The 21457-nt window shown below is 42.0% G+C and overlaps 1 protein-coding gene across 50 annotated transcripts in view; it reads left to right on the top strand.

Moving 5' to 3' along the window:
* RIMS1 (regulating synaptic membrane exocytosis 1) overlaps window positions 1-21457 on the top strand; it is a 224282-nt gene that overhangs the window by 64633 nt on the left and 138192 nt on the right. For 48 of the 50 annotated variants that reach the window (XM_083431391.1, XM_083431389.1, XM_083431368.1 and 45 more), the window contains exons 2-3: window positions 17653-17866; window positions 18683-18694. In XM_083431391.1, the coding sequence (XP_083287517.1) occupies window positions 17653-17866; window positions 18683-18694 (226 nt within the window). The remainder of the gene's footprint in view (window positions 1-17652; window positions 17867-18682; window positions 18695-21457) is intronic. The other 2 variants (XM_083431403.1, XM_083431359.1) reach the window with 1 other exon arrangement.

Raw genomic sequence — 21457 nt, 5'->3', positions numbered from 1 at the left:
ACATAGAGCATAGTTAAACTATGGAATTTTCTCCCATAAGATGGGTCGTTAAACTGTGGAAGTTATTGGTAGTTAACTATGGAATTTGCTCCCACGTGATTGCAGAAGATATTGTGATGGCCACCAACTTGGAAAGCTTTAAAGGAGAATTAGATTCATTTTAGGAGAAGATTGTCTGTGGTCTCTAGCTACAATTGCTGTGTTCTTTCCCCTCTGTTGGAGGCAGCATCCCTCTGCATACCAGTTGCTAGCAATCACAAGTTGTGAGAGCACTGTTACATCCAGATCTTATTTGCCAACTTTCCATAGGCATCTAGTTGGCTATTGTGAGGACAGAACACAAGGCTAAATGGTCCTTCAGCCTGATCAAGCAGAGCTCTTCTTGTGGTCTTATGATATAACCTGTGTTTTTGCTTTCTGCCTTGGACTGCAAAAATGTGGATCTGATCAGTGGCTGTATTTGGTTTGGTGGGTGGGCTGTTGCAATCCAAGAAAACATTTAGGGTGCAAATTCAGATAATGATGGCCACATTTTAAATCATCGGGAGAAGTAGCTTGTTCAGCAACGTATTTTTTCAGTGGAATGCATGTTCAGAATTGAAATCAGAAGTCCACAATTCAGAGCTAAAATCCTATTAATTCCAGTAATACTTTAAGCATTCCTAACTTTCTTTATCTGCACTTAGCTTCATCACATCTTTCCTCTCTCCTGTTCCCTGACCCATGTTATTCTAACTCACTGCAAATTTTCTGACTATTCCTCTTCCATAACTTGATTTATGTGACACCCACATGATAAGAAGTTGAAAACCCTTTTACAGATTAATTTAATTTGTTACAAATAATGGTTGCATTGTTGCATTTAATTTGTTACAAATAATGGTTGCATTGTCGAGAAAGTTCAGGCCTATTGATTTCTTTGGGTTTAATTTTTCATGTGTTCTTAAATGAATGCACACCCTAATCAGGAATTTAGAATACAGCATAAAGTTTCCTGTTTTCTTCTAAGTCTAACTCTATGGTGTCAGGTGTTGGCTGTTGTGGGAGGTGTGGGATGCAGAATATGGGACCAGATGGCCCATTGGTCTGACCTACAGATTATAGTTGCAGTAGCATAGTCCTTTGAAATCTCTAATTCTTCTAGATATTTTCCATCTATTTGCTTTTATTACCTGTAAAATGTTCTGCCCCCCCCCCCCAATGCCTTGGTTCTTGTCATTCTGGCATGGTATGACTCTCTATTGGCTTAATGCAAATCAAATCCTTACCAGAACTAGACACTTATCGTGTTCAAATCAGAACAAATACTTGAAGGTTAAAACTGTGATTTATGGGGTAAGCAGAGGGAGATATGTGTCTGTGTGGGAATTTAACTGAAGGAACCACTGCATTTTCAGCCGTTGGGAGTTTGAACAAAAACATATGCCAAAATTTCAGCTCCCCAAAAGTCTTCTCTTAATTAGAGTTGAGTTTACACAGAACAACAATTACATTGATCCAATTACCATCTGCAACATGCTTCAATGTGAGGCACAAGGCTGAAGGAGAACTGAAGTCTATTTGCATCTAAAGTACAATTGTCATAAATCAATCCTACATTCTGCTTTTAAAGGAAGAAAAGTGAATATGAGGATGCTGCGGAATGATGTGTGACATCATTCACAATAACAAGTACTCTATTTGTGTCAAGAATTCTAAAGCCTTTTCATGTTCCTAATTAAGGAACCCTCTTTTTTTGACAGTGGGAGATGCTAATTGGCAGTTTTTTTTAAAAAAAGGGGGGGAATGATGCTCTGTAGAAATTTGGTGTTGCAAACAGCTTGATTTACTAACCTGCCAGCAGCTGAAATGTATAAATAAGAAGCACAATCCTGAAAACTTGTTATTTGGTCTGTTTGTAGTTTTCCCAAAACAGATTTGTAGATTATTGCATGTGGATATCAGGGTACTACCTTGCTTTACTAAATTCTGTAAGGAATTTCCTGTTGGTTGTGGTGAGGGGGAAAGGTGAGATTAATCTCAAAGCCTTGTTAAGATACGTTGGATGTGAAAATTAGATTAAGAGATTGCGAAGGGTGTGGATTTATACTGGAAGCCTGTCATTGGTTGTCATTTTATGTTTTTGGTTCATAAGAGTCATTTGAAGTTCACATACTGCAGTGGACATTTTGTAGGCTGATTTCAGCAAGCAAATAACTCATGCATTTGATTTCTGGGCAATGGCAGCTGGTGTAAACAGTAAATGCCTGCTTCTGCTGAGTAGTAATTGACAGGTAAGGAAGCCAGGTGCTTTTATTGGTGACTGCCTGGTTGGAGGCAAGGAGGAGCCTTCACAGCACTGTGGAGGTGTGTTGTTGAATGAACAGAGTGTCCCGTGCAGGTGTGGGATAATGACACTCGTGATTCACCATCAGTGCCCCTGTCTCTGCACCACTTCTTCTCTGCCTCCACTGTCTCCAGTCAGATGTTTGCCAGAAATAGACTGTATCTCAGTGCTTATAGAACTACTTTGTATACGGAAGGACTCAGCTTCCATCCCTGGTGTCTCCAACTAGGGCTGAGGCAGACACCCTGCCTTAAACCCTGGAGAACCCCTGCCTCCCAATATAAAACAATATTGAGCTAGAATCAGGGATGAGGAACCTGTTGCCCTCCAGGTGTTGCTGGGGACTGCAACTCCCATTATTCCTGACCATTGTCCATGGGGGCTGGTGCTGATGGGGTTTTTGAGCCGAACAACATATAGGGGGCCATATTTTCCCCAGTGCTGAGCTAGCTCAGGGTTTCCCAAACCTGGGTATTCAGCTGTTTTTGGATTATAGTTCCCATCATCTCTGACCACTGATCCTGCTAGCTAGGAAGGATGGGAGTTGTACTTCAACAGCAGCTTGGAGAAACCCTGAGCTAGATGGATCAATGGTCTGGGAGCAACATAATGGGAAGGTTGTTTCTAGCTCCCTAGCCCTCTTACCCTTGGAAGTCATATAAGAAGCTGCTGCAGGAGTGAGGCTGTGAGCAACAGCATGGGAGAGGTATTTCTAGGACTAAGGTGAAACTCTGAAACTCTACTGTTATTTCTGCTGTTAGGTGTTGCCTGCTGTTTATGGAATCTTGTTATATTTATAGTTTTGAAATGTGCTTTTTATGTTATTATGTTACTGTTCTGCTGTGTTATTTTTTTAAACTGTTTATTTGAAATGCACCCCTGTTCTCTTTGAGTATTTCTCTGTGTGTGGAAAAGCGGCATACAAATAAAAGGAATGAATGAATGAATGAATGGCAGAGGGAAAGCTGCATACAAATAAAAGGAATGAATGAATGAATGAATGAATGGCAGAGGGCAGCCTCTTCAGTTCTCTCTTGGTCGCTGCTCAGCATTCAGTGATCTGCTGTGTTGTAGCCTATTTCAACAACCAAGAAAGTGAAGCCATTGTTCTGGAAGGAACTTGTTCCTGCTCTTATTTTTGTTTGTTTGTAGGATCTCAAATGGCAGTTGTTACAAGCAGCAGTTTCTTTGAGTCCCATTGTCCTTTGCGTCACCAAACAGCCTCAGTGTCAAAATGGATAAACTAACTGAAAAGTAACCATTAAGCCCAGGATGGGTCAAAAAGGAGTGAAGCCAAAAATATATTTAATAGTAATGCCAGGAGCTAGCCAGCCAAGACAGTAGCAGCTTTAAGACTGGGTGGGACATGATATGACCCCTCAGGCTGCAGAGACTATTTTACATGCCTGAATACAGCCCTAGAACAAATGCAATAAGCATTCGATGAAAGGGATCCCGGTAAATATCTTATTGTGCTTCCCTTTTCTAGTCCAAATGCAAAATATCTTCAGGATGTAGCATAGTGTAAATTTACCCATTACCTTAAAGGGGAAACCCCCCCTGTAATTAGCACTAATGCATGTGGGACCAACACCCAGAACTCAATGGATTTTGTTTCTTCCATTCCTTTCTTTCAAGATGGCTGTGCTCTGCCTCCTTGGCAGTAATGCTTCTGAATACTACTTGCTGGAAACCACAGGAGGGGAGAAGGGTCTTGGGTTCGGGTCCCGCTTGCAAGTTTCCCACAGGTTTCTGGTGAGAATAGGATGCTGAAGTAGATGGACTCTGCTCAGACCCTCCAACTGTCCCTATTTTCCAGGATTTACAGAAGCCCAGTCTCTGATTTGATCCCAGAATGTCTTTTTTTCCCTTAGGACGTCCCTATTTTCATTGGAGAAATGTTGGTGGGTATGGTGTTATCTGCTCCCTGAGCCATCTGAAGGCAGCTCTGTATAGGGAAGTTTTACAATGTTTAATGTTTTATTATGTTTTTGTATATGTTGGAATCTGCCCAGAGTGGCTTAGATGGGCAGGCTATAATAATAATAATAGTAGTAGTAGTAGTAGTAGTAGTAGTAGTAGTAGTAGCAGCGGTAGTAGTAGTAATGATGATGATGGAATAGGACATCCCTATTTTCATTTGAGAAATGTTGGAAAGTATGTCTTAATTCTTTTCCTCTTTTTTATCATGTTGAGTACCACTAAAGGGGAGAGCTACTCGGCAGTGGTGGACCTCATGAAAGGTCTCAGGTTCAATTCCTGACCTCTTCTTGTAGGGCTGAGAAGGACCCTACTCTGAAAACATGAGGCTTCATTGTCAGTTGATGTAGATCAGGGATAGGGAGGTTTTTCCCCCTCTGAGGACTGGACTGTAGTCCCTTCTGGTCAACCTTTCAGTGGAAACATACCACTAGTGGGCAGCACCAGAGGCAAAAGCGAGTGGAGTGACGAATGTAAATTTTACCTTTGTGCTGTAGGCTAGCTTCTACACAAACTTACGCAGTTCTTTCTATCCTCCAGGCAGCCAAGAGGCATTATTAGAGATCAGTGGCACATTCCAGCCACCATTTAAGGGGGGGGGGGTAGGTGTGACCAGGTGAGAGGCTACATTTGACCTCCTGGTTCTCCACCTGATGTTCTCCACCTCTTATGTAGACAGTACTCAGCTAGGAGGACTGTTGTCCTGCCCATTTGTATGAGGCAGATTGCTGTGACCTGAGAGCACCTTTCATTCTGCAGCGTAGTCTTCTGCCTTCGGAGTGCTAGAGTACTCCACACGGCCTCCAAAGAATACAGCGACTGCTGTTTCAAGCCCGCATTTAGAGCGAAGAAAGTAAATGCTCTTGGCTTGCAATGTGCTAAACAGATGATGGGTATCAGATGGTAAGACAAGGTGAGCAGCAAAGATATGGCAAAGCACAGTGGCCCGTAAAGCAGAGCAAAGCTACAGAAATTGTAACAACCATATGGTGGTTATAATCAGGACATGTGCAAAGCAGGAAAAGATTTCGCACCAGGAGGTGTGATGGGGCCAGGAAGAGACAGAGTCAAAAAGAGCGAAGAGGTATGCCTTGGTGCTGCAGGTAAAACAAACAGCATTGGCGTTTTATGTTTCTAGTCACAAAGACCTGGTGTTTACCATATGCCTTGTGCCAAAAATGTAGATTTACACAGGCTGGGTGGAAGCGCTTTGAATTTATCACCCAGTTTCACCTTCTTTTCATTTAATCTTTGTCAGTGCCAAGCGTGTGTGTGTGTGTGTGTGTGTGTGTGTGTTTAACCAGAATGAAAAGACTCTTTTTTATTTCAGAAAACACAAAGAGCATGGATGTGAGATAGTGTTTCATCTCACTTTCATATGTGGCTCTCCAGGCACTTGGATGCCAAGTAAAAACTGAGGAGTGAAAATATAGAGCATTATAATGGACAGGAAGAAATAATGTTGACTGCATGCTCTCTTTGACAAAGGATTTACAAGATGTTTGAGTTGATTCTCTGTATGCTATCTGCACCTTGGTTTCTACAGAGAGATCACCTTTTGCCCTCTGTTCCATTACCAACTGGAGTTGTGATATACTGACATTAGTGATTTTTTGGACCTTATTGAACCCATGTGCAAAATTTCACCAGTATACCTTTGAATGCCAGTTGTTGGGGATTATGATTGGGAGAGGGCTATTGTGCTCAGAACCTGCTTTTGGGCTTCCCATAGGCATCTGGTTGGCCACTGTGAGAACACAATGCTGGATAAGATGTGCCTTTGATCTGATCTAGAAGGGCTCTTCTTACATTCCTAAGGTGGATGTTACTGTAAATGTGTGGTTGCCATCAGATAAAGCAGGAACACATCTTGTAACTAGTTCCTTCCTTCCACCACGTAGCATCTCTGGTCCATTTAGGGAGGCAGCTGCAGAACTCCCTCCAGTGTTTTGATTAAGCCCAATCTCAAGTATCTTCTGTCAGTGATGCAACACCTTATTTGCAAGTATTCAGTAGTCGGGGGTAAGCTTGTGGGGTGTGTGTGTGTTTGTGTTTCCTTTAAAATCACAGCTGCTTCATTATTTGGAAGCCGATTCTCCTCACATTAATAGAGTTTTACATTTTTATTGTGGATGCGATAAAGCATTAAAATCCCACTATTTGCACATCTGCAGATCTGAAAAATGTAGTGTAACCCATGACTATGAGATAATGTCGGTATCAGAGTGGCTAGAAATAATGGTTTTTGCCACAGTTAAAAGCTACCAAGCTGGGACTGAGGGCAGCAAGGCCTGACTCTAGATGTGAAGGGTACCTTCTGTAGAATTCGTCCTGAGCACAGTGGCTTTAGCTGGAAGATGCAGAGTCCAGCAAGCACAAAGGATTGCCCTGTTAGTCATGTAAAGGCAGGAGTCTTAGTACTTCTAGCAAGGGGAAGTTTTTTCATCATTTTTGTTGGGTGGAGCCAGAGGCAAATAGGCAGAGCAACAAATGTGAATGTTGCTTTTGTACAGCAGGCTAGTCTTTTTACACTCACGCCTCTATCCTCTGTGTAGAAAATATGGATGCCTGGAAGCCTACATTTAGCCCTCAAGCAGAAGGTTTTCATCCCTGATCTAGAGGTTCAGATTGTGTATCCACTTTCACTAGCTTCATCCTACTTTTTCAATTCAAGATCCACAGAGTTCCCAACTCGTATTATTATGATACGAGTTTTCTTCTGTCATAACACTGAAACCGTATACTTGAATAAAAGTGTTGTGGATACGGTTACAGATTGGGGATAGAGCACACACGTTATAGAGATGGATTTTTAAATATTAGTTTTAATAAATCTGTGTGGCATGTGGCTAGAGTATTGATGAATCTGCTGAGGAGGCCAAATCAATAGCTATAAAGGGGACATGAATCACTGTTTCATTCAGTAAGTCAGCTAGGGGATTTTTTAAAGAGTGATTATTTGTACAGGTACTTGGATAAAAATTTGGAGAAACTTGGAGCCCTGAAATATGACAGGGTAGCTTTTGTTATCTGTATCACCCTGATGAGTGCTAAGGACTGTGCCACATATCAGATGCAGAGATGTGTTGCCTGTATGGCTTCTGTTTCTATTAAACTTTACATTTACTAAGTTATTACAGGTATGGCATAATTCCCTTTATCCCCAAGGTTCAGAGGGTACAAGGGAGAGGTATCTCCAAAGATCTGCAGAAATAAAACAAACAAACAAAAACTTTAGGGGGGGGACCCTAATGCAGAGGAGGGAACACTCCCAAAACATCCCCAGTGTTCAGTGCTCATAGAATTTTGACTTACTGTTGGGAGAAGGATGGAAAACTAGCAAGAGGGATGGGAATGGAGTGTTTGTTAGAAGGGTATGGCTGATTCAACAGAACACTGAGCAAGAGTACTACAACATTTTGTTGTACTTCTGTTAATGATCCATTTACATGGAACTCAAGGTGGCATAAAGAGATTCCACAGGTGGTTTCCTGTCCAAATACTGATCAGACCCAAACTTGTTTATCTTGGCAAAGCCGCAATACTATGTGCCTTCAATCCATAGGCTTAGGGGACTTACAGCAACTATGAAATATTTGGAGCATTGTGTCTCGAATTGTGCCAGCAGAGTTGCATGTTACACAGAGGTTGCACTCTGAATCCAGCGGGCAAGGTGAAAATCGCCTATAGTTGAAATTGCCGCACATCGCCCATAAAGTACAGTCTGCTTCCAAACGGCCTTTAGTTGGGCTCTCACTCTCCTGTTTCTGTCTGGTGCTGCTGCTTGATTGTGTGGTGGCTGTACCACACACTTTTCTTGCCTCGGTCTCAGTGCCTTCCTGAGGCCAGAAAGCAGGAGCTGGATGAAACAGTGGAGAAGGAGGAGGACAACAACAACAACAACAACAACAACAACAACAACAACAGAGAAGGCTTTCCCTCCTTCTCCTCCGGACAATGGGGCCATGGTAAGCACTGCCTGGCAAGTGGCCATCCTCATCTCTCCACTGCATGTGTGAGCCTGGAGGGCTCCACCCCAACTGGTGGAAAGCACTTTCCCCCAAGGGGGAAGAATCTAGAAAAGGGTAGAAAACAAGGGAGGAGGCAGGCAAAGGTGGGAAAATCCTGGCGAGGCAGTGGGAAATATCTGGAATGGATCCTGAAACTGGCAGGTGGGATCTTAGTAGAAGGAAGGGACTTTCGCAGAAGCTGCAGTGGCAGATGTCCTGTGGTGGAGTGCTTTCGGAAGGGGGGAGTGTGGCTGGGGACGCCCAGCCACATGGCTGGGATAAAAGTAATAATAATAATAATAATAATAATAAGAAGAAGAAGAAGAAGAAGAAGAAGAAGTGTGTTTAGTTGAATTCATGTATGCTAGATTCACTCATGATGTGACTGCACTGTACACACGACCACATCCCAAAGGTATGTTTATGTCAGCTTAGAGACTTTGCAAACCACAGCGAGCCTTGACAGAGGCAAAGCACTAGGTATGTGATGAGAGACACCCTTAGAGGAGGGGAAAAGCCGCCACCGATGTGTTAATAATGGCAAATTCCTTCACTGGTTATGGCAGCAGAGTGCAAAGTCCCATTCATAATTATTTTGCAAGGGAAAGAAACAAAAATATCAAAAATGAGCGGGGGGGGGGGGTGAGGTTATCTAGGATCAAGTGGTTCGATTGCTATGACTATTTTTAAATGAAGCCCACGCTGCTGGTGTTTATGTTCATTCTTTCCACACTTGTTTGCAGCTGTTAGTTGACTATGGCTCGGTACCAGCAACAAAATGTTCACTGAGTGGTTTTGTACTCATTCTCTATATTACAAATCACTGCCTCCTCGCAAGCTAATCAGTGCTCTTGATTCCCAAACATTCTGAAGCACTCTTATTTTGCTAACACTGTTGTCTCATATTGCATGGGGGTGGGGGGTGAGGGAAGACTGAGAATTCAACATTGATTGGCTGGTGGAGACAATAATGTTTTTCCTTCTAAATCCTGATAAATCTTCTGTGAAGGAAATTTCCAACAGATGTTTCCCCCCCCCTTTCTTTTAGACGGGTTTTATGGACAGTGCTTGTTGCAAAAAAAGGAAATTAGCGGCCTATATTTGGCTTTGGCTGTTTTAATTTTAAATTGTTCATAGCTGCTTTTCTCCATCTAAATGAACGCTAACTCCCAGCTCAATGATATTTTAACATAAAATGATAAGTCAGTAATGCACCTCCTCAAAATTCTAATTTAGATGTGCATCTGTAAAAAAAATAAAAAAAATAAAAAATAAATCTATTGGCTGGTTTGAGTTCCAATACAATCAGGTTTCCGCATGCCAATAAATGGGGGGGGGGGGGGCATCAGAGATTGCATGCAGAAGAGTTTCTGCAGCCAAACAATTGAATTAGGTCAACTGGTTTTCAAATAATGGTGAATTTGTGTATGATGCATACCTGAATGCTTCCACAGACACAGATTTAAGTTATATTATTTGATAACAAAACATACACGCATTTTAAAAAATTATTTATTTTACTTCATTGTCGCATTCTGTTTACATTTCTTCCCATATTGTAATATATTTCCCTGATCTGTTAATATATGTTGATATACCTGGATGCGGGTTCCCCTTTTTTCCCCCTTTAGGTGCTGCCATGCCCAAAACTGTAATCCATTTTACCTACTTACCAAACACTTGCCTGAGAAATAGGTTTCATATTACTTTGGCATTTCTTGCTAACCACCACTGTCTCATCGTTTCCTTCATGTTTCCAGTTATGTTTGGAAGTTGTAATATTCTCCAGGAAAAGAATCATGGGTCATACTTGTGGTTATTTGTTATGAAATGAATTGGTTCTGAATGGGCATATCTCCCGCTCTCTCTCTCATGCACACACACACACACACACACACACACACACACACACTTTTTAAAGTTTTAATGCAGTGTCTGTGAATCTGTCCCCCTGTTCATACGTCCCCCCCACCCTTACTGAGGGATTCTTTCACAAAGTCAGGCTGTTGGTCCATCTAGCACAGTATTGCACACTCTGGCTGGCAGCAGCTCTCTGGAGTCTTCCTCAGCCCTGTCTGCAGATACCAGAGACTGAATGGGAGACCCTTTCCATGAGGAGTATATGCTCTGCCCCTGAGCTTATAGCCCCTCTCAAGTAACAGCTTTACATAAGCTTTAGCTGTTACTGTGACTGGGAAGGGGAAAGGAGTTTCCGACAAGGGCTAATCAAACAAGCTCAACATATTCATTTATTGTGCAGGAGCTCTCTGGAACACCGGAAACCAACCAAAATATTTTCTAAGGGCAGTTAACTTGGGCCATTATGCAGTCTATTAAATTGTCCTCAGCAGGTAGGATAATAAAAGCATTAAACAGATGCAAATTTCAAGATGCATAATAAAAAGTCTTATAACCCCTCTTGGACTTTAAATTAGCTATTGCGTTGCTGTTGCTTGAAGTGCTAATAGCTTATTATTTATGTCCATTAATATGACCCAACCTTCCTCTTTTCCCATTCAAGCATTAGCTTTTAAACTGAGTTGAATCCAGTTATTAAAAGTATTGCCTGTTTTATTCTGATGGTTCAATGTGGAGTTTTTTGGGAGGATGGTCAGGAGTTGCTTGGTTAGCATTGGAGCCTAACTTCAGCCCAGTTGAAATAAACAATTCAGTATCTCCTTCTGGAGGGGCATAGCAGGTGGCCTTTTGCCTCTGCAGTCCATTTCCAATGGCAATATTTGGAATTTGGGATGGTTTGACGCTCTGATATGATGATAATGGGTAGCTCACATGCTAAAGGTTTAAATCCTAGACGTCATTTAAAAGGCTCAAGTAGCAGGTGACATGAAAGACCTCTGCCTGAAACCTTGGAAAGATGTTACTGCCAATGCCCATGAAAGTAAACAATATTGAGTTAGATGGGCAAATACTCCGATCTGGTACAGTGGTACCTCAGGTTACATATGCTACAGGTTACATACGCTTCAGGTTACAGACTCTGCTAACCCAGAAATAGTGCTTCAGGTTAAGAACTTTGCTTCAGGATGAGAACAGAAATTGTGCTCCGGCGGCGCAGCAGCAGCAGGAGGAGGCCCCATTAGCTAAAGTGGTCTTCAGGTTAAGAACAGTTTCAGGTTAAGTACGGAATCTCAGAAGCCAGAACAGCAAGAGGGATCGCTGCGCAGTGAAAGCAGTGATCCCTCTTGCTGTTCTGGCTTCTGGGATAGCTGCGCAGTCTGCATTCGCTCCATAAGACGCACACACATTTCCCCTTAATTTTTAGGAGGGGAAAAGTGAGTCTTATAGAGCAAAAAATACGGTACTTAACCCAAGGTACCACTGTATAAGGATATTGCTGCATTCACATCACTGCTGCACACAGTACCGAGGTGGGGGAAGTGGAGGGGGTACATTGGGTTTGAAGGTGTCCCACCACAGCAGTGGGACCTGCTTGGGATGCAGCCCTGCCCCTAGAAGGCCTGACAGACGGTGGGGAGTCCTACCAGTAGCACTTCTTCCCACTTTGTACATTCAGTGGACAGAAGAGGAATGGGAAGACCAATGGAGGGACACACAAACACACCATCGGGGTGCAAATGAGGGTTGGAATCATAAAATCTTAGAGTTGGAAGGGATGCAAGGGTCATCTAGTCCAATCCCCTGCAATGCAGGAATCTCAGCTAAAGCATCCATGACAGATGCCATCCAGCCTCTCCAAGGAAGGAGAGTCCACCTGGAGTCCTCTGCCAGTCCTGTGTGCTTAGCGCTGGGTCCCTCTGCTCTCAGCAAATGCTTCAGCACGCAGCTAAAAACCTAGAAAGTGGGACCAGGAAAGTGGTGGGCAGCCTGTAGACCACTGAGTACATCCTAATGACCCCAAAACCAACTATTCTGTGCAGAAACTGACCTGTCCTTCAACCCTAGTAGGTTGATGGTTTGTTCTCTGTGGGTTGTCAGGATTATATGGTCCTAATTTATCAAGACTCTAGAAGATTTTCTAAAGGCTGATACGGATTCACGTAGGAAGTAAGTTCCATGGAATGCAGTGAGAGGTTCGCTTTTGACCAAATGTGCATAAGATTGTTAGGTTAGTGGGGTTTTTTATATGACTGCTGACTTCTTCAGACTTCTAAAAAGTAATAATCGGAATCATTATTTTAAGCACAGACTAGAAACTTGGATATATACCAGCAGGGACTAGAAGCTATCCAAGCTCTTGCTGTGACTGGTAAACAATTCCATTTTTATCCTACAGTACAGAAAATTATTGCTTATTTCTCTCATAAAACTTGTTCTCGTATTTTGCTAGGAATCAAGTCTCCCCGAATGGAATAATAACTCCAAAGGCTTTGTATGATTTAGACCAGGGTGGTCCAATGTGGGGCTCTTGGGCTGCATTTCATGTCATGTCCCTTTGCTACCTTCCCAAAGCCATGTAAGCGAGGGGCTGGGCTTTGGGAAGGAGGTGGGAAGACTCTGACAGCGTCCTAGAGTCCTTCTGCCTTCTTCCCAAAGTCCAGTTAGTGCTCGCCCAGCTTTAAAAAGGAGGTGGGAGGGTTTAGGATCCTGCCAGAGCCTTGTGCCTCCTTCCCAAAGCCCGATGCCTCACTTAGCTGGCTTTGGGAAGGCAGAATGAAGGTGTGGGGTGTGTTTGTCAAATTTTGGCCTTGCTCCCCCCCCCCAAGTGACAAGGTAGTGTGCAGCCTGCAGGTTCCACATCAAAGTCCTCTTGCGACCAGAGCTTTCCAAACTGTGTGTTGTGACACGTTAGTGTGTTGGCCGCAGTGTGTAGGTGTGTCGTGTGAATGCTCCCTGTGCTCCTCCTGGCGCTGGAAAGGGGTTAGTTTAGCCTCCAGTTTGCTAGTAAAACTGAATTACTGTGTTGAGAAATGATGCACGTCTAAAAAGTGCGTCACCAACATGAATAGTTTGGAAAGCTCTGCTTGCGGCCCACTTGGTGTGAAAAGTTGGGCTGCCCTGATGTGTGTCTTTAACTCCCCTTTCTCCTTGATTACTTGTTCAAAACCTGGCAACTATGTGATGGGAAATGAGCAATATAGAAATAGTTGCTCATTGGCTCAATCTTTTTCTCCCCCAGGGCATGTGAATGGAATAGAGTGTCCTGGAAAACAGGTGTGGTTGGCTGGCTAGAACCCTTAACAGGAGCACTCTGAATTGCAACATCGCCTATCAGGTCTCACTTCCTAAGAGCTACAAAACATTTCTGGTTCCCCACACTAGATGCTGGCAGTCAGCTGCAGTATGGGATAGCAATGAGCTGAGTGTCGATGCTGAAGCAGGTCCTTCTACTGGTCTTGCACAACCAAGGAGGTCCTCTATGCACAGGCAACCCAGTTTCAAGCCTCTTAGGTTCTTGTAGAGTTGTCGTTTCCCCTGTGGCAATGTCTTTCCTCTGCCAGCTATTTTTAATCAAATTCTGATTCTTTATGTAAGGAAGAAATCCCATTGAACTCGGAAGTTGAGACTTCTAAGGAGTGCGTGGCTGGAATCAATAGTGAAATGTGGGCAGTCTCTGGGCCTGGGAAAAAGAAACCACATGCGATGGAACTTTCAGAAATGTTTCATCAGCTTTGAGATATAAAAGCTTCAAGCTGAACAAGAAGGGCTGTAATAGTTCCTGCTGGCTTGGTCAGAGAGAAGCTTCCTGGTTGAACAGCTGCATGCGATCATTTCGGGAATAATAGTGGGAAACTTGCATATTTAGCTTGCTTTATTTTAGCTATCATAAATCACTGACTCATAATCGTCCAGTTGTGCCTCTTGAGTCACCAGGGTTTTGAAGCGCCTTTTTCTTTCAATAGGTATGTTCGCTTGCAGCTTTTGAGATGATGTACAAAAATGAAATTCAACAGTAACCCACTTTGCTGTAAACCTGTTGTGTACCTTCTATGGCTGATCCTTTCCATATCTTGTTAAATAATTGTGAGAAGTGGACCTTTTGGAATTATGCCTGATTCCGGAATGCTTTGCGCATGTAAGTCCCTCTCACAATGCCATAGCAGGGCCAGCAGCAGTGTAGTTGCGGTGAACAGGTGCCACCATTTTGCTCTTGAGATGAATACAATTCAAGCTCAACCAATAGCTGCAGTCCCTAAGCACATTTGGAAATATTGTTATTGTTATTCTTTCCTTCTTTAGCCCTTTCAGAGCACTTTAAGAGTGTCATCTTTCTCTTAGCAATGTAAGGCAGGTAAGGCTGAGAGAGAGAGACTTCTACAAGGCCTCCTAGGGACCTTTATAGTTTCCTCGCATCATATCAGTTGTTAAGTTGTGGGTGAACATATCAGACGACATAGCGATTCTTCAAACAGCTCTTGTTTATTCACAGGCCAGAACAGAACTGAACTGAAGGGTTCAGTCAGTCTGCTTATATAGAACTCCAGTACAATGTAACTAACAATTTTCTAAAACTATCCAATCAGTGAACGTCACTTTCGATCCCTTATTTGCATAACTATCTACATTATCCCCCTGCTGGCCCAGGGTGAGAACTTCAGTACATAACATCAGTTGTCCTGAATGCACTGGAAATTAATGGGACTAAAACCATCTTCAGGTGTTCTGGTGCCCTGCTTAGTAAAACATGTGAGAGAGGGCCATTCACCATTCTTATTATTTTATTTATTAATTTATATACCAACCTTATCTTCCAGTGATCTCAGAGTGGTGCACATGGTTCTCCTCCTCTGCATTGCATCTGCACAACACACCTGTGAGGTAGGTCAGGCTAAGAGATGGCGGCTGGCCCAAGGTAACCCAGTGAGCATCGTGGCTGAATGGGGATTCAAACCCTCTTCTCCCAGGTCCTAGTCCAACACTCTAACCATTACATCACATTGGTTCTCTTGCTGCCCTCCCTGAGCCAGAGTGCAATGTGTTAAGAGAACACCTGAAGAGGGATTTTATTTTCAAGCAAAACATGTTTTAGGAGCAAGGTGCCCTTAAGGGTGCTTTGTCATTCCAGCTGAATAGTCACCAGCAGGGCTCAAAATCTTTCCATGGACGGACAGGGAAATGGACTTGGTGGCTTCTGCAACAATTAGTGTCAAATGCATATATATCCATCCCATCTTACTCCAAGGAAGTGCTGAGGGAATGTAGATGGTTCTCTCTGCTTTTTCACCCTCACAACAACCCTGTGAGGTAGGTTAGCCTGGGAGATGGTGACTGGCTCAGTGGCAATTTGAACCTGAGTCTCATCAGTTCAGTTGGCTCTAACCATTACACCAAACTAGGTATTTTTAAGCATTTGCAGATCTGTCAGCCATTGTGTGTGGACTGTTTACTCACTATGTAAACAAGTCCCAAAAAACACCAGTGGGCTTAATATGAACTATTGTTATATGCAAAGAGACTCACAAAACATTGTAGAAGTTGTGCTCTTCATCTGCTCCCCGTGTTTCGTTCTGCTCAAGAACTAGAAAAATACTTTCCCCACAAAAACCGGGTATCTCATTCAGTCTTTCTTCCTCCTATAGAAACTCTTACATCAAGCTGGACTTATATTGAAAGGCTGGTTTTGACGTAAAATTAGAAATGGAAAACAAATGCTAGGGATGGTTCCTTCTGTGTACACCAGTGGAATGCACCAGATACTAGATCTTAGGGCCTGGTTGTGGCTATCTGGTTTCCTTGTGAATATCCAAACATGATGGTAGTTACCTGACTGATTCGTTGTGAACAGAAGCTGTCGTTTTGCACACTCCTGTCACAAGCTGAGCGGACAAATGAACAGGCAAATACTCATTTCATGCACACAAATATTCTTACATTTATAAAGAGAGATTTTTAACAGAAGATAAGGCCGTTGTTACCACAAAATTAAAGGCACTTGCTTCCAGGAAACCTCAGTTCTTTAGAACTGAATAGATGATGGCTATGTGAAATTGCAATCTCTGGTGCCATCTGCTGGGCGACTGTTTTAATAAAAAAGAAAGCCTCTCAAAAATAAGGCAGGCACTTCTGCATACATACACGGGGGATGCCCTACCTAGGTGTACAGAAGTGCAAAAGTTTCTGAATTAAAGGAAGTGACTTAAAAAAACAAAACCTGCCTGATAGATGATGACAACAGGGCAAATGGATTGAGAGAGAAGATGTAAATAAAGTGGAGGGATAGCTTTCCCATCTTCAGAATATTATTTATAACAGGCAGCGGCAAACGCGGCCCTCCAGATGTTTTGGTACTACAACTCCCATCATCCCTAGCTAACAGAACCAGTGGTCAGGGATGATGGGAGTTGTAGTACCAAAACATCTGGAGGGCTGAGTTTGCCTATGCCTTATTTATAATTTCAAATCGCCGAGATTTGGTTCTATCAACCCTGTATAACTGTGCAGCACAACAAGGAAAGCCTGGGATAGGGAAAAAAGGTGCCCTTTATACCCTCCCCATTCTTGAAACTCACCACCACTCACCACCCTGAGATCTGAACCACACTGCAAGGCTCTTGTAGGCTGGCTGGAGCTGCAAGAAGGGCAGAGACACACTGCATCGCTTTGTTTTAAGAGCCACTTGTACTTAAATATTTTCACCCACAGTTGCATATATGATAGTGCTTCTTCCAGAACTTTTGGACGGCTTGCAATTTGCAGCTTATGATTGGTTTCAGCCATAACAGCAGTTAATGGGTTAAATCGAAAAGTGTATTATTCTGCTATACATTTTTTAAATTTTGTTTGACATAGTGGCGAGTGAGACTGGTGGTGCGTGTGACAGCTTTCACTTTGAAAATGTTATGGATGAAATGATGACAGAGCGCTTATGAAAATCTTTAAGGGGAGAGAACCTACGTTTTATTAAATTGAAAGTAATAATCAGTTTGGACAATGACTTCAGGTAAATTTACCTAAGAAGAGGAAGGGTTTTTCTTTGTATGGCATTTGCTATTATCAAATAACTTTTTTGAGGTTTCTACGTCCTGGCAAAAACACAGACATCTGTGTTGGTCGTACACAGTATCGGGACTCTTCTGAAATCTATAAGTGACCTTTATTTGTTTTGGAAATAGGAGATTTTATTGGTAATTGTTTGCATAAAAAGCAGATTGCTTGGCTTATGTTAAAGAAACCAATATGAGCAGTTAAAAGTTGCTTTAAGTTGCTGGTACCTCAGGGTGAAGTGTGCATAATAAATAGATAAATAATCCCACTGTTTGTTTTTCCTTTCAAATAATCAAGAGTGGCACCTGTATTCATGCTTCTGTTTAGCAAATAGAGTGAAGACACACATAGTGTGGATTAGTGCTAGGCACTTGATGGGTGAGCTTGTCTTGGTGCTTTTGCTATATAAAAAACCCCTTCTTTTCCTTACAGAAGATTGCACCAACAATTTGAAAGTTACAAAGAGCAAGTCCGAAAGATAGGTGAGGAATCCCGCCGTTACCACGGAGAGCACAAGGACGATGCGCCAACATGTGGAATCTGTCACAAAACTAAGTTTGCCGATGGTTGTGGCCATTTATGCTCCTACTGCCGGACAAAGTTTTGTGCCAGATGTGGAGGACGTGTTTCTCTGCGATCAAACAATGTAAGTTTTCTACTTCATGCAAAACAAAGCAATGTTGATTTCCATCGCTAGAACATCCTACCTGTGCAGATTTTTTTTGGCATTGGTTTCCTTTTCTTATTTCCACACCCCAACTCCTTGAACTTCATTGTTTTGCTCACTCTATATATTTGTTTTCAGAATTCCTCGCTCCATGTTTTGTTTGTGCAAAATCAATTTCAGAAATAAATAAAAGAGGGGACCTATTTTTTTTCCCACTTGAAAATGATTGTGGAATTAATGGACCTAAGTTGGTGGTGTTCATTCATTTCAATGGATGTACACTGAGTAGGACGACACTGGAGACCACCCACTGTACTTTACACGTTGCAGAGTCCAAAGGGGGAGCCATATTGCTTCTAGTAGGGACGAAACAATCCAAAATTCTTATGTGTGAGGGGAAAGTGCATCCATTTCTGCCCTGTGGATTTCCAATTTCTCCTACATGGAGAAATTGGAAATTTCCAATTTCCAATTTCTCCTACATGGTCTCTTGCTCACAGCCTTTTGGATCTCAGCTATTCCATCAAAACTGGAGTATTGAATCCTGATGCATCCATTTCACTATTATTTATTTTATTTTCTGCTAAAATCCTTCAAGTATCTGCCCGTATGTGTGTGGTGCTATAGATATTTTTATTTAAACATGCTGTGTTTCATTTTTGGTAAATCTTATGCTTACAGGAACACGAGAATTGCCTTGTTTATATCTGCCTATTAATGTTTTCCTCCTTTTTCTTTTCTCTCTTTCTTTTATATTTTTCTCCTTTTTCTGCTTCCCTGGATGCTTTCCCAAAGGAGGACAAAGTGGTTAGAATCCATATTTCTTCATATATTATTACAGTGTTCTTTATGTGAAACCAATTAATGCAAATTATTTTGACTAAATGTTCGGTTGTAAAATCCAGATACTAAACTGAGGATATATATATATATATATATATATGCATATATGCAAAATTTTAAGCACAGTAGCTAAACAGCTTTTCCTATTATAAATTTGTATTTTTCATAGCAGTAGAACATGCAGGTAATGCTTTGGGAGGAAGAAATATTATTTATTACAACCTCTTTTTACATTACATAGGAAATCAATATATCAAATGCATAATTTGACAGGGAATAGTAGTAAAGTTATTTCTTTGTGAAATTGAAAGGTATCTAATTCTGGTTTTTAACTTTGTTGCTGTAAATGACTTTAACTGTCAATTCACATATATAGATATTCAAACCATTACACTGTGAACGTTATTTTTTTAAGGTAGATTTTCTGGGAAATCTTTTTTTTCTGGGAATTTTTTTTTTTAAAGAAAAGTCCAATATGTACTTCTAAACATCTACTTTCTCTGCAAATCATATGGCATGTAATATGAATGTTTAAAAATCACCTTTCTTATTTCCTCAATATGCCTGTTGGTGTGGGGAAAATAAAATTTAAAAGGTTAATGAAGATGCCTCATGAAAATTGAGTGCACACTGTAGAACCAAGATGGAGAATCTGCAACTCTCTAAGTGTTTTTGAACTAAAACTCCCATCAGCCCCATCCCCATTCTAGCCACTACGGCAGGCAACCCGTCTTTTGAAAGCTCCTGGGAAGCTTCTAAAGAATTCAGGTTCTATTGACGCAGTGTGAATAGCAGTTTGTGCGGGAGGACTAATATCCCTTTTTAAGGTTCAGGGAGTGGTTGGACTTTCAGAAGATGGGCATTTCATTTTGGTCAGTTTATTCATTCTAAATTAGTAGCCAAATTTCTTAGCTATATGTGTTGGCCAAACGCAGAAAATGGTTACCATGGAAGACCATTGCTGTGTAACATGGCATCTAGGAAGTTGAAAATATACACTGTTTAGGGATTAACCAGGAGCAGATTAATTCCCCCCTCTTAAATTTGGGACAGAAAAACGTATGAATGTATATACCTTGAGCTATAAACCTAAGTATACTTCTCAGAAAGCAATACCTGTTGAGCTTTGTGGAACTTAATCCTTGAAGAAAACATGTTTAGGATTGGGCTGCCAGTTTAACTGAAATGAACTGAGATCTCTGACATCACAGCCGAATAACTAGAATGAGGACCCACTGAAACACTGGTGCATCTGGGCCTTTCTTTATGAAAGTACGCATAAGACAACACCAAAACTTGAGGCAGCTTCTGATGCTCTCTTCAACGCACATATTGTTGGCAGTCGTGGCGGATGGAACAGGATCACTTGGCATACAGGTGAAAGGCACTGAAGGGGTTCTTTGGATCCCAACCTACATACGTTGATGTTTGCAAGGAGTTAATAACTACTGGTATTAAAATAATTTGGATATATACTGTGCATTAAATCACCTTCACTTTGGACAAGTGCTTGGAGCTGTTTCTGCTAACCAGAATCTGCCTAGACGCCTTTTCTTTTAGATCGCCACCAGTTTCCTTCGTTTACATGTAGCAATCCTACATCTTCAGTACATATGCGGACGTCATTGCCTTAAGACAGGGGTTGTCAACCTGGTCCGTACCGCCCACTAGCGGGCGTTTCAAGATTCTAGGTGGGCAGTAGGGGGGGGCGTTTCTATGGCACAAGCTGAATCCTCCTTCCATCAAGCCCTGGTGGGTGGTAAGGAAATTTTACCATCAAGAAAGATGCATTAGTGGGTGGTAGGTATAAAAAGGTTGACTGCTCCTGCCTTAAGACATCCTCTTTTCAAGCCAGACCTGTTCAGCTCAACGTATTAATTGATGCTATTCAGTAAAGCGCCTCTGAAAATGTTCTGCTTTGTTTTGCTGTCTTAAGCAGAGTGGTTTACAATTAATAATTTGTAGGCCACAGTATTCTGAGATGCTAACATAGTCACTGTATTTACGAAAGTGTCCCGAGAGAGGAAAAGGCACAAATCCAAATGCCATCATCTAATCAGTGCCCAGATGGTCAAGGCTTTAGTCTCAAAACCAGCGGCAAATCTTGGCTATTGATCCATTTGTGGCTCTAGAAATGTGAACTCTGATGGTGAGAAGCCTCACTTTAAAAGGGAGCTTGCACACGGATCACCTCTTGGGGTTTGATAAGTATCGCCCAGGTTTCCAAGCGTGTTTAGCTTTCAAGGATAATACTGTACAATGTGGTCAATTGTGACACCAGGCTGGGAACCCAACCATGCTGTTTAAGGGGCATGAAACAAACAATTGAGTTGGACTACTTATTTGAAGCATCGTGACTTCTGTTTGCTCACTACTAGGGCACGTATGCAATCATTGCTGGCCAAAGGACAGCCTCCTTTTTTGGTTAATGTGAAGGGCTTCATAATTAGAAGTTAGCAAGAAGTACTAAGGATCATCAATTTGATCAGTAGTGAAATGGCTGTACTTTGTGCAGATAGCAATGCTGTAGCAAGATGAGATCAAAGACATTCTGTGTTGGATACGGCTAGCAAATATCACTTTATTTCTTCCATCTGTGGAGTAGGAGCACCACTTTAATCATCTGGAGAGAAAAAAACGTGGCCACTTCTAATTTACATGAGTGTGCATTTTCCCATGTCATTTGCCATTATAAGATTACAGTGACTGTAATCCTATGCATGTTTA

Source organism: Podarcis tiliguerta (genome assembly GCF_965153285.1).
Source record: "Podarcis tiliguerta genome assembly, chromosome: 3".
In the NCBI taxonomy this organism is placed as follows: domain Eukaryota; kingdom Metazoa; phylum Chordata; class Lepidosauria; order Squamata; family Lacertidae; genus Podarcis; species Podarcis tiliguerta.
This window is presented reverse-complemented; position numbering and strand designations above follow the sequence as displayed.